At 40.4% G+C, this 14,152-nt stretch overlaps 1 protein-coding gene across 1 annotated transcript in view; it reads right to left on the reverse strand.

Moving 5' to 3' along the window:
- LOC126418698 (UDP-glycosyltransferase UGT5-like) overlaps positions 1 to 14,152 on the reverse strand; it is a 131,339-nt gene that overhangs the window by 17,756 nt on the left and 99,431 nt on the right. Inside the window, exons 3-4 of the mRNA XM_050085593.1 lie at positions 9,629 to 10,209; positions 2,771 to 2,993 (exon numbers count right to left, since the gene is read on the reverse strand). Coding sequence (XP_049941550.1) covers positions 2,771 to 2,993; positions 9,629 to 10,209 — 804 coding nt within the window. The remainder of the gene's footprint in view (positions 1 to 2,770; positions 2,994 to 9,628; positions 10,210 to 14,152) is intronic.

The raw sequence follows: 14,152 nt of genomic DNA on the forward strand, positions 1-14,152 counted from the left end.
CCAGAGGGTTACCATATTTTCCATATGGATGAAGCAACCCCATAAATGTTGATGAGTTACCCCAGAATACAATCCCGTATGGAATAACAAAATTAAAGTAAGCAAAGTCTGCAAGTTTTTTTTGTATTTATATCTCCTACATCTGACACCTTTCTCACTGCAAATGCAGATTTGTTTAGGTGCTTAAGCAATTCTATTGTATGCCCTGCCCAACTGAATTTATTATCGAGTTGTAATCCCAGAAATTTAACACTGTCAACCTCTTCAAACTGTGTGTGTCTTCATATGTTATACACATGCTGAAGGAAATATCTTATAGGTTCTGAGTTGCATATAGTGGGTCTTTTCAAAGCTTAGTGAGAGTGAATTAGCTTTAAATGATTTTTTAATGTCAGTGAAAATTTTATTAGCAGCTATTTCTAAATCTGTACTTGACTTGCTACTTATTACAATGTTTGTATCATCTGCAAACAAAACAAACTCAGCACCTGGCAATGTATCAGACAAGAGGGCATTAATGTACACAAGAAAAACCAATGGACCCAAGATGGTACCTTGAGAAACACCACATGTAATTAATTCCCAGTCAGATGAAGACTGACTGCTTACTGCACAGATATTTTGCAATGACACCTTTTGTTTCCTGTTCATTACATAAGACTCAAACGATTTCACAGCATTGCCGGTGACACTGTAATATTGTAATTTACTTAAGAGAATGGTGTGGTTCACACAGCCAAAGGCTTCTGATAGGTCACAGAAAATGCTGGTAGCCTCTAATTTATTATGTAATGAATTAAGTACACTCTCACTGTACGTGTAAATAGCTTTCTCTATACCAGAACCCTTACAAAAGCCAAACTGTGAATTGGAAAATATATTATTTGCAGTCAGATGCTTAAAGAGATGCTTGAACACAACCTTTTCAAATATTTTTGAGAAAGCCGGCAAAAGTGAAATTGGTCGATGGTTTGATGGTATCCTTTTATCCCCCTTCTTGTAAAGAGGCTTAACTTCAGCATATTTTAGCCAGTCTGGAAATGTTCCACTGATAAGAGATTGATTACACAAGTAAGATAGAACTCAAGCCGCATGCGCAATCATTGATTAACTTCATTAATACGTTATCACAAACACCAGAATACTTAGATTTTAAGGATTTTATGATGGATGCTACTTCTTTGGGAGATGTGAGTGTCATTTCCATTTTACTGAAGTTATTTTTAAAGACTGTTCTCTGATACTTCATTGCACCATTCACCGAAACTGACAACCTCAAGCTGTCAGTAACAGAAATGAAGTACTTGTTTAAGAGGTTTGCAACACTACATGCACTTCTTACCAGAGTCTCATTTATTTTTAGAGCTATCTGTTCCTCTTCTGTTTTGGCCCCACCTGTTTCTGTCTTTGCTATATCCCCTACAGTTTTTATTTTGTTGCCCGATGTAATTATCTTATTCTCTTAATAAGGCTGCTTCAATTTCTGGATTACTTGCCTCAATATTTTGCTATATTCTTTGTAATGCAATACAATGCTAACATCAGAGCTGTTCCTAGATAGTAGGTACAGTCTCCTTTTCATCCAACATGATATCTTTATTCCTTGTGTAATCCATGGTTTATTTTTTGACTTCTGTGTGATTTACCTTTAGGGGAAAACAGTTTTCAAAAGTGGAGGTAACTTTATTAATGAATGCTTTGTATTTTCCATTTGAGTCAGAATTATTATAAGCGTCTATCCAATTCATGTCTTTGATCAATTCCCTGAAATTCTCAATGTTTGACTTATTTGTTACCTTCCTGTACTCAGATTTATCCTGACAAGTTTTGACATTTAACATAAGATGCTGCATGCTGTGATCAGATAGCCCATTTACTATTGGTTTTGTGATACGACTTTTTTCCCTAGATTTGTTTACAAAGATATTATCAATAACTGTCTCAGATCATTTACATATCCTAGTTGGAAAGTGCATGGTAGGAACTAAATTGAATGATAGTGTTACTGACTGCAATAATGTACACTGACAGAGCTTTTCAATAAATCCGCATTCAAATCACCAGCAACCACTATTTCCCTGTGAAATGGGACAACAGAGCTTCTGGATTTTTTATGAAGAAGTTAAAATTCCCTGAAGGTGATCTGTATATACGTACTATTATCAAGGAATATTAATATTCTTGAAAGCAAAACAGTTTCTGACAAATGTGTCAACTCCTCCTTTCTCCATATTTTCTCTATGGAACTAAGAAGGTAACTTGAAACCTGCAACATTTAACACACCTGTTTATGAAGAAGGACTTTTTCTGGAAGCTAAAATATTTCTAGCACTCTTTTTCTTTGTGATTGTCTGTGACTCAGTACCTCCTCTGTGCGGTGAGTAGCAACCTATCCTTTCCGTATAGTTGTTCTTCCACCCTGGACTTTCTGTTGTTTGATACTACTAATTCTGCTAGTCTTCTTTGTAAAGGTGAACTAATCATTAATAAGCATTAATCTGATTAAGATAAAGCCATTTACTGGATAAAGTGAAAGTGGTTCATATTCATTATGCCCTGCTGTGTATTCTGTAAGTTAGAGTGCTGGTTAACTTTCCAAATTAACCCAGTTTTAGGTTTATATGCTCTCTGGCTGTGAAACTTAACCTTTCAGTGACCCTTCCCTCTAAAATATTTTATTGTTTGTTGATTTTGATCACACAGATACAAAAAATTAAAAAAAACTCTGTTCACACTATTACAAACAAATATGTTACTGTAACTCACTCACCAAGAATATCTGACTGTGGCAGCCATTTACTAATCATCACATTTGGTGAAATATTGGGAAGGTTATCATCCTCCCATTTCCATAGCACCCTCTGTCTTATTTTGGAGAATGCTCCTAAGAAAGCTGCTCTTTTCTCTTCTGGCATATCAGTGCTTTTTAGATTTGACCCCATACTGAAGTATACCACTCCTTCTTTTGCTTCATCAAGGTACTTCTTCAAGTCCTAAAATTAATTTTATTAATATGAGAAATTTTTACTTTTATAATGTTCCATTTTGCTTAATCTATTATTACCAATACATGCAAAATAAATTTTGAATATGGTGTATAAACCAAATATTATGCTTAGAATTATCTCAGTGTAATAACCACAATAAGTAATATCACTGCCTAGCAGTTCTGAGATTTATGTTGTTGATTGTCTATCAGGTACACAAATGCTTCGAGAGAAGGGAAATGGTTCAAATGGCTCTAAGCACTATAGGACTTAACATCTGAGATCATCTGTCCCCTAGACTTAGAACTACTTAAACCTGCCTAACCTACGGACATAACACACATCCATTCCCGAGGCAGGATTCGAACCCGCAACTGTAGCAGCAGCACGGTTCCAGACTGAAGAGCCTAGAACCGCTTGGCCACCACGGCCGGTGAGAAAAGGGAAATGTGAGGTAAAAAGTAAAAAAGGGACCTCTTGTTGGAAACTGTCAATTCTGAGTCATTAATATTTTCAAATTAGGCATTAAACCCTAAATAATTTGGTGCAACCACCATGACTACTTTTTTCCTTTAAGTTATAGATATTTAAAACTTATTAAATGAAAATTGACATTTTGAGGAAAGTGCATTCAAAAGTTCAAAGTAACACAGAAGATTTATATTCTACATCTCAGAAATTAATTAAATGCCAAAACACAGCTTTAAATTCCCTCTTTTAAATAGTATACAATGAGTTTTGCAACTACACAGTCAAACACAATTAAACTGAGCAATTTTGATGCTTCTTTGTGAGTGCAGGAACTGCTTGTGAATCATCTGGATTGGGATCAGCAGCTGCATTACTGTTTGTTTCAGCAACAGGTTTAAGTTCAACTTGAGGACATAAAACGTCTTTGAATTAGTCTTTACAGTACGGTCTGATGTTTATGAAGTGGTATTCTTGATGTTCCTTTGTCATGGTTTCTCCTCATTGAACTCAAAATGGTTGTACTGAGTTATAAGGGACAAGAACTTCACCTTTTTCGGTTCCAACCATCACAGTGGAATTAACATTAGTTGTTGGTGTTGATCTTTCAATGCAATCAACTGAGTCTGACAAAGAGAAGACATAAGTTACTCTGAGTGTTTTTTAAATAAAAGCTCACAGGCCCAATCACAAGTAAATTTTGTGTAGCCTACTGGCATGAATGACAATTTTCTTGTTTTTCTTTTAGCAAATCCTCTTGTTTTTTCTCGCAAACTGTTATTTTCTAAATGAGGATGAAAATGTCTAGTGATAGAATTAGAACTTTTAGTTGTGCTGGCACTCTCAGGAATAAGATAGTTCATTTGTTTATTTGTGGTTGCACATAACACCCAAATACTGACCTTAAATGGCACTAAAAATTACATAGGGCCCAGCTGCAAAGGAATGCTTGGTATGTGTACTTATTGCGCCATATCAAAATTGTAATGCAAAGAAGTTTTGTCACCATTTGCAAAGTTTTCTCTAGTTTTATTTATGGTATCATTGTAATACATTCTCTCCTCAGAAGCCACATTAGCAACTTCATATCAGCACCACCAGCTAATGGCAAATTCATCACTGCCAAAGAGGGATCGCTCCACTGGCTCACAAGAACATGATAGCAACAGCTGCAAATGATGATTTAGGAGGATATGCTTGGCAGCAGAGCACCATCTCAGCTTTGGAGACGTCTCTGTGAATCTATCACCTCATCGCTCATGACGAACATTATGCTTTGGACGCTGTGGCTCATTAGAATGACACCAAATATACAGATGGTAATGATCTCCCATGAAAACAAAATGATGGAACAGACTTTTCATGATCTTGTAGCAACAATACATTAACATACCAAACAACAATGACCAGTGCCACTACATTCCTAACATGACACGTTGATCCGCTACCACCCGCAGTCAATGTGATCAGAGCAGTTGCGTGCACTCACAAGAGTGGCATCACTAGCTCCTAATGTGAAGCTGCTGACGTTTAGCCTGCAGCACCAACCATACCCAATTCCACATACTGATGTGTCTTTGTGGACTTGGTTGAATTGGCTTCACACTCATTTTTGTGACCAGGTATGCAACTTTTCCAGGCTGTGCAAGCACTGAAATGTGAGACACAATCCATATCACAACACATGATGATGCCACGCACTAGTTTTGGCCAGCTCTAAATGATAGTGGTAGACTCTACATGCCAGATCACTCAACAGATGAATACTTTCTGATCGACAGTGGCTCAGAAGTAAGCACCAATCCCAGACCTACATAAAAAATTTCCTTGGCAGTTTTTGGCCACTGATGTTTGAAATCTAAGGTGTGGATCTCCTCTGTTGCTTTCATCTCTCACCAGAATTGATGTGAGGAATCCATAATCTGTTGAGTAGTGATGAATCTGTACCCGTAATTTGCCACTTGATACACAGCTGCCTTCACAAGACAGTAGTCTGTTGGCATCTCCCTGCATGACCCAGACAAATGTGACAGCAACCATAAAGACATCAGCAGCAGACACACACATGTGTACAGCCAAGAGAGAATGCAGTGCCTGATCTTTCTCAGACACAGGTCAGTACAATGAGTTTTTGTTGCAGCGCACATGTGTTCTCTATGTGTGACCTACCTGCCCCTCAGGATTCGTGTTTGACATTTCCACACACAGATATGTAGCATGAAACTATGCATAAAATCATATTATACCAGCCTGCATGGTCAATGAACAGAATCATCAGTGACAGGTTAACAACAGCTTTATTGAAACTTCCTGGCAGATTAAAACTGTGTGTGAGATCGAGACGTGAACTCGGGACCTTTGCCTTTCATAGACAAGTGCTCTTCCAACTGAGCTACTCAAGCATGACCTCACAGCTTTACTTCTGCCAGTATCTCGTCTCCCACATTCCAAATTTCACAGATGTTCTCCTACAAAACTTGCAGAACTAGCACTCCTGGAAGAAAAGGTATTGTGGAGACACAGCTTTGTCACAGCCTGGGGGGTGTTTCTAGAATTAAATTTTCGGTCTACAACTATTTCTGCAAGTTTCACAGGAGAACTTCTGTTGATTTTAGAAGGTAGGAGATGAGGTACTGGTGGAATTCAAGCTCTGAGCACAGGTCATGAGTCTTGTTAGGGTGGCTCAGATGACGGAGCACTTGCCCGTGAAAGACAAAGATCCTAAGTTCGAGTCTCAGTCCGGCACACAGTTTTAATCTGCCAGAAGTTACTTGTCAGTGTGCACTCCACTGCAGAGTGAAAATTTAATTCTGGGAACACCCCTCCTGCTGCAGCAAAGCCATGTCTCCACAATATCCATTCTTTCAGGAGTGCTAGTTCTGCAAGTTTTGCAGGAGAACTTCTGTTAAGTTTGGAAGGTAGGAGATGAGGTACTGTAGGAAGTAAAGCTGTGAGGATGGGTCGTGAGTCATGTTTGGGTAGCTCGGTTGGCAGAGGCAAAGGCAAAGGCAAAGGTCCCGAGTTCAAGTTTTGATCCAGCACACAGTTTTAATCTGCCAGGAACTTTCATACCAGAGCACACTCTGCTGCAGTATGAAAATTTTATTTCCAGACTGCTACAATCTGCCCAGTGACATTGAACTGGCCATGATTACATCAAGATTATTGGCTGATGAGGTCCCCCCCCCCCCTCCCCCCAATAATGAATCCTAGGAGGCAATACTTGCCTCTGTGGATGCACACAGGGCCTGAAAAATAACCCAGCATTCTCCCAACAATTTGACAACCTCGATGCAGGCCTACAATCCCACTATGGCCACCTTCACTGATCTCCATCCTGCCTCAGCCAATATCACCTTTATTGAGATAGGATGTGGATAAAATGCCACATATTTTTTCTTCTCTCTCACTGCACTGTATTAGAAACCAGCCATGGCACAGTCAGTCATGTGCACTGTGCGATGATAACATGGCAGATGTGACCTCTGGTAACCTCATCCCCCAGTACTCTGCTTTCCCACTGTGAGAAGTTGGGGAGAGGTCAGGGAAGGTGGGTCTCTGTTCTGACCTCATCACCAATAATACAAGGGTGAGATAATAAGACTCTTTGGCCAAAGACTGACCTCCAGTGAGGGGAGTACGTTTCATATACACAGTCTGCTGTTTGCTATTGTATCATGCACATACTTTTTGTGTCTCTGTGTTAAGCAATAAAGTGCATGTGAATCAGTTTGTCTGCTCTCTCACATTCCTCTATGAGCACTGTGATCAGGAACTCCCACATGTCTAAGCTAGAAACAGCAAAAGAAAACAATGCTTCAGATTAGTGAAATACTCAATACCTGTGTGTTTCTGATTAATGGTTTATCATTTTGGAAGTTTATTATTTTTATGTGTTATTATGTTGCACAAAATAACATCTTCTGATGCAAATAGCATGGTTAACTTCATTCTGAAAGTATACTAATGTAACTGTGGAAATTGATAAAGGGGGAAAGAGCACACAAGAATGGGAACATTGTTGTTTGTAGAACCTTACATTTTCAGCTTCTGTACAAAAGAGAAAAGCTGACTGAGGAAAACCAGATATCACGTGATTGAGGTAGTGAAAAATTAATGAAAATATGTGCGGCTAGTGATGAAGCCTTTTGAAAGTGACAGTTTTGCATCTCAATCACAGAGAGAGCAAAGAGTAAAAAACCACATTTTGACGTCATAAGATAGAAAATTTCATAAAAAAGTGTAATGTTATAAATATTAGGTGAAACAGTTAAATAATCTGAAAACTTTTGTAAAATTGTTTCTGAACAGTAAAATAAATAGTAACTGATGTTATAACAAGAACATGAAATGTATTAATTGTCATAAATCTACAAAATGTTTCATGGTTATGGTTACACAACACAGTGTCTCTGTGGTTTAGATGTTGTATGAAATCTTTGCCAGAGTTTTGGTTCACTGTATATTGTCAAATAAACCATGCGTGTGAAAAGAAAAGTGTCTGATGTAATAGTTACAAAACACAGGGACCTGCAGTATAATATTTCAGCTAAGTAAATTATATTATTATTGCTTCTGCTATATTGGGATGTACTTTCGACTACACATGTGATGCAACTCACATTTCGCAACTGCAGCAAGCCCAAAAGAACCTTGATAGAATAATGCAAGAATTGAAAATGTTGGTAGTTAGTAGATAGATTCCCCCCCACCCATGGTTACTCCTCCTTCTCCTTCCCTTGCTCTATCAATCATTTTTTGCCTAGTTTATTTGGTCACTAAGTAGTGAAAGATATTTCTGTAACTGAAGTAGGATTAATTAAGTTTATCCATTAGCTTATCGTTGGGTTGATTTCATTCTCATTTTTTTTACACATATGACCAGCTAGTAATTTTGAACCTGGAATTCATGTAGTACACTAGCAATTTCATCTATTTCCAGAATCTGTAAATCTTCTGTAATTACCTCTTATAATGGATATGACAGCAAACCAAATAATCATTTGATACATGACTTAATAACATTCAACAATTAAAGTCAGTATTAAATTGTCTTATGTTTGTCTAGAACTAACAATAGCTTTGCACTCAGGCCATGAAGATCATCATCTTCTATCAATCGCGTTCTCATGAACAAATGTATCAATTTCAATGTCTACATATAATAGAAGGAAACATTCCACGTGGGAAAAATTATATATAAAATCAAAGATGAGGTGACTTACCGAACGAAAGCGCTGGCAGGTCGATAGACACACAAACAAACACAAACATACACACAAAATTCAAGCTTTTGCAACAAACTGTTGCCTCATCAGGAAAGAGGGAAGGAGAGGGGAAGACGAAAGGAAGTGGGTTTTAAGGGAGAGGGTAAGGAGTCATTCCAATCCCGGGAGCGGAAAGACTTACCTTAGGGGGAAAAAAGGACAGGTATACACTCACACACATGCACATATCCATCCACACATACAGACACAAGCAGAAATATGTCTGCTTGTGTCTGTATGTGTGGATGGATATGTGCGTGTGTGCGAGTGTATACCTGTCCTTTTTTCCCCCTAAGGTAAGTCTTTCCGCTCCCGGGATTGGAATGACTCCTTACCCTCTCCCTTAAAACCCACTTCCTTTCGTCTTCCCCTCTCCTTCCCTCTTTCCTGATGAGGCAACAGTTTGTTGCGAAAGCTTGAATTTTGTGTGTATGTTTGTGTTTGTTTGTGTGTCTATCGACCTGCCAATGTCTACATACCTACATTTATAATACTGAGGGACATGTGATCAACAGACCAGTCTCCCGGCCATTATAAGCTTTTTCACATTGGAGCTGCTACTTTTTATCATCAGTCTAATAAGCCTCAGTGCACCCTTTCCAAACCTTGGATCAAGGAAAACCAAGGAAAATCTCTGGCAGGACAGGGACTTAAACCTATACCCTGTACGTGGTAGTCAGACATGCTCATGCCATATTTGTGGAGGCAGGCTGCTCACCAACACTTCAAATCTGTGCAAATGCTTGTGCTATTGTCATCCAGTACACACAAAGAAAAGATAGTTCTCTCACAACAGAAAGACCAGGTTCTCATGAACAAATGTATCAATTTCAATGTCTACATCCCTAAATTTATAATACTGCAGAAGCGAAAAAGTAATTGATGCTGCCAGAACAAACAGCTCACCTCTGGAAGTTGCTTTGGTGGCTTTACATGCATGCCACCAACCATTATAATATTTGGCACTAGTGGTCTTATATATCCAATGCTCATATGGGAATTAATGAGCATCAATGACGTTTGCTTTTCCAAGGTGGCCAAACTAGGAATTGCTGAATCATTGAGACGTTTCTGAACTGCAGCATCCATGCCTGGCAGTATGTACCATTGTCGAAAAAGCCTTCCCACTGTTCCAAACACAGCATTGTTAAGCCGCTGAAAGAAATCCATGTGGTCGGAGTAAGCGAAGAGAGGATCTGGAAAGTAAGCAATTTCTGATGGATTGCCCACCCTGTCACCAACCCACTGATGTCCTTCATATGGAACAATCTGGATCAGAGGCACATTGAACTTAAATGCAAATACGTGGTAGCATTCTTGATAAAAATCTTCAGTGATAACAGCATCAAATTTCTCATTGGATTTATATAGTTTTTGGATTTCCTCTTCTCCAAGGATTAAATTACAGGAACGTATTCCATAATTTGAAAGGAAGAACAGTCCCATGAATGGATTGACCACAGATAACTGAAACATATTCACTGAACCTGAAAAAGACAAATTAAAAATAAATGTCACCACTTAGACAAGCAAAAGTATGCACTATTTTGATTGAATACTGTAATGAGCTTTGGATACGTAATAATATTTTGATTGTGAAGTCTACTTAATAGGCATAAATTAGTCACACAACATCTACTATTTATAGTTTTGTAGCCAATGATCAATTTCACATGCATGATGGGGCTAAAACGCACAGAAAAATTTGCTTTTCTACAAAAACATGAAATATACCATTATTACTGCTATATCTACACTCATTATTGACAAAAAATACATACAAAAAAATTATGTCTGCTGATAACTGGACACCAAATAATGACAAGGTTATAGAACATTAACACAACTATTAACTATTGAAGTACAGAGGGCGAGCACTGCGGCCGAGTGCTTCTAGGCACTTCAGTCCAGAACCGTGCTGCTGCTACAATTCCAGGTTCGAATCCTGCCTCGGGCATGGATGTGTGTGATGTCCTTAGGTTAGTTAGTTTTAAGTAGTTCTAAGTCCAGGGGACTGGTGACATCAGATGTTAAGTCCCATAATGCTAAGAGCCATTCGAATCATTTGAAATAGAGAGCCCTGTCACTGACAACTGAATGCACACAGGTGTGGAGCTGGTCTGACTTGAGAACATTTGCATACAGTGGATAAGATGAGAGGGCACAAGGCCCCACTGGCAGTGGCTCAACATGTTCTCATATCCTGGCTGAGATGCTGACTGCAGGTGACGGTGGCACGCTTGCTTCATCCAGCCACCACCGGCACTGTGTAGAAATGCTGTACTGGAGGATTTCACGGTGCACCGCCACATCCCTCTCCTCTTCCACAGAGCCAATATGACAAGCACCAGTGCACAAAAAAGGAGGAAAACATCAGCAGGACTGCAGATGGCAGAAAGTCACCACAAGTAAAGAAGCCATTCAATCCGTCCAGGTCACCCTGTGATGACAACAGTGGTGATGGCAGCAGTGCAATGGCAGCTACATGGTGACAGCATTGGCATCCATCAGCTCATCAGCATCTGAAGAGGCGTTGCCCTCACAGGGATTGGCTGTCAGCTGTCCCTGGCCCAGCGAGATGAGCAGGTGGAAATGGCCCAGACAAGGGTTTACTGGCTGCAGTGACAGCCCTCTTCACATGGGGGCTCTGTGGACCATGTGTCTGCAGAAGTTTGAGGCAGCAACGACAGGGCTTTGTCCACACAGCGCTCCAACAAACGGGTGGTGTCTGGGCAGCCACTGCCAGACACCACCTGAGGGTCTGGGATGGGCAGTGGCTTCACCTCGACATTGTCATTGCCCACCAGCACATCGAGGGAAAGAGCCTCTGTGGCACCTTGTTCCTGGAAAGGGGGGGGGGGGGGGCAGTTGCAGGAGAGATCTCCAAGTGTGTTCCCTGTGGCTTCAGCAGGCTGTTGCCCCAGCAAGAGCATAGTTGATTCTGATGGTGGGGGAGTGATGGCTCACGGGCGACCACAGTGAATGTTCACTGGCCATGCATCCCCTGAACTGTAGCTGACACCCACCCCACCCACCAACCTAAGCTGCTTGCACAGACTAGATCGCCCACAACATATCATGAAGGGTGTGGCCAAACCACAGGCTTTGGCACAGGACAGAGCAGATGTAGCAATATCTGGGGTTTCTGGCCATAGGGAACCTCCACTGGGCTGTGGCTGTTCAGTGGGATGATCCTGTAGGAGCTTAGGAACAGAGGCAACACTATATCGGCAGGTGAGTCTGCCAACCACTTTGCCAACTTTGTCTTAAATGTACATGCCATACGTTCCATATCACCATTCAGTTGGGGGTGAAATCATGTGGATGTGAGGTGCGTAATACCATTCCAGATTTAGATATCACAAACCGATGCCAAAGTAAATTGTGTGCCATTATCGCAGATTATTGCCTGTGCCATTTCTTCGATCGCAAAAATCAGAGTTATAGCCAGCAAAGTAGCTTCTGCCGAAGTGGTGTGCATGATGTATGGGTAATTTTACAGGCCATCCACCACAACCAACCACATGAAATGACAGAAAGAACCAGCAAAATCGATTGGACATGGTCCCATGGCTGATATGAAGTGAGCCACAGAGCAAAAGTTTTTGGAGGCTGCCTGATGGTCAGCACGCTGTTTGCACCAGCAGACAAGCTTCTCAGTTGCTGAATCAATGCTGGGCCAGCAGACAAAACACCTTACTAGGATTTTCATGTGGGTTATGTCCCAGTGTCCATGGTGCAGAAGTGCAAAAATTTGGGACTGCAGGACCAGCAAGATGACACTGCAGACTTTGTCCAGTTACATACTGAGGAGGAGTGTTCCATCAATCACCAGAAGCCAATTACGAAGAAGTAAAGAAATGCAGAGTGGGCCTGACTCCTTAGCGGGCAGCCATTGAAACCAACATCTTGACACAAAATGGGACACCTGACAGCGCACTGGATCTTCCTGAGTGGCTTTCTCTGTGCGCCTTTCTGTGACTAGTAGCCTATCCAACACCTGCTGGACATCAATCTGGAAACACATAGCTTCTATTTTGCTAATTTTGTGTCAGGGCCAACAGTTAAGCATGTCTGCATTGGCATGGCAAGCAATGGGATGATAATGAATCTGGTATAGATACACACTCAATAATAAAGCCCACTGCTGAAGTCTTTGTGTGATCCTCTCAGGAAGCTGGGAATGGGGCCTAAAGCACCACTAGCATTTTAATGGTCATCAATGAGATTCAGTTTGTTTCCAAACAGGAAAACGTTGAACTTACAGACTGCACAGGCAGTTGCCAATGTTTTGTCTTTTCTTCTTGTCTTTTCTATTTGTAAATAATTGCATTGAGGAGCTGTCAATATCTTTGAGGCATATATCAGAGGTTCTCACAACTATCAGCTTCTGTGTGAGACAAAACCATCACAAATGTGTACTGACACACATCTGTGGCAAGATCCAGCTGTTTACCCAGTGTAAGGTACCAAGATACAGGGAAGACATTAGCAATAACTTGGCACCTTGACACCATCACAGAACAAACAAAAGGAACACCTTTCTTTCACAAGTTGTTTAAGGAATGAATGAAATTTGTTGCATTGGGGATAAATTTTGACTAGTAACTGACTTCTCCTAAAATAGGTTATGTTTCTTGCAGCTTTCATGGCTCAGGATGATTGGCAATATCTGCTAGATGCTGCAGCATAGGACAGATGCCATCCTTTGAACAAAGATTGTCCACACATTCCACTTCTGCCTGAGAAAACTTTTTCTGCTGTTTGCACTTAAGGCCTACCTCTTGCAGTTGAGTGAAAAGAGTCCAAAGTTTGTCCAGATGTTCCTATTGTGAGGTCTCTGTGAAGAAAATGTCATCTAGATAGTTTGCACAACATGAAACATTGCATATTGACTATTCTAAGAATCACTGAAAAATAATGGGGGCACTCACGATGCCAAAAAGCAAACACATGTAACCGTATAACCCAAATGGGGTGCTGATAACCCTAATCTGTTGGAAAGCAGAACCAGATGAAGCTGTAATATGCCTCTGCCAAATGAATTTTGTAAAAACATTCACCACCTGCCACTTTAATGAGGATTTTATCGGTCCATGGAATTGGGTAAGAACCCACGACTGACTGACCATTAATGGTGGATTTGAAACCTCCACACAAATGAATCACCATTGCAGGTTTGTGAATAATGGCTAGAGGTGGCTGGTTCAATGGATCCAGGCCCTGCAGCCTATTAAGTTCCATCTTGACTATCAATCTCAGGGTGAAGGGCAGGGACCAATGAAGACAAAATTTAGGTATGGCCATTGATTTGAAGGTGATGTACGTCTCAAATTCTTTGCTGTGCCCAGACTGGCAAAAACAGGGGGGCAAATTCAGGGCAGAGGTTGTCCATTTCCTGGAATGGAACAGAGTGTGAAACAAGATGTA

Source organism: Schistocerca serialis, chromosome 9 (assembly GCF_023864345.2).
Source record: "Schistocerca serialis cubense isolate TAMUIC-IGC-003099 chromosome 9, iqSchSeri2.2, whole genome shotgun sequence".
Lineage (NCBI taxonomy): Eukaryota > Metazoa > Arthropoda > Insecta > Orthoptera > Acrididae > Schistocerca > Schistocerca serialis.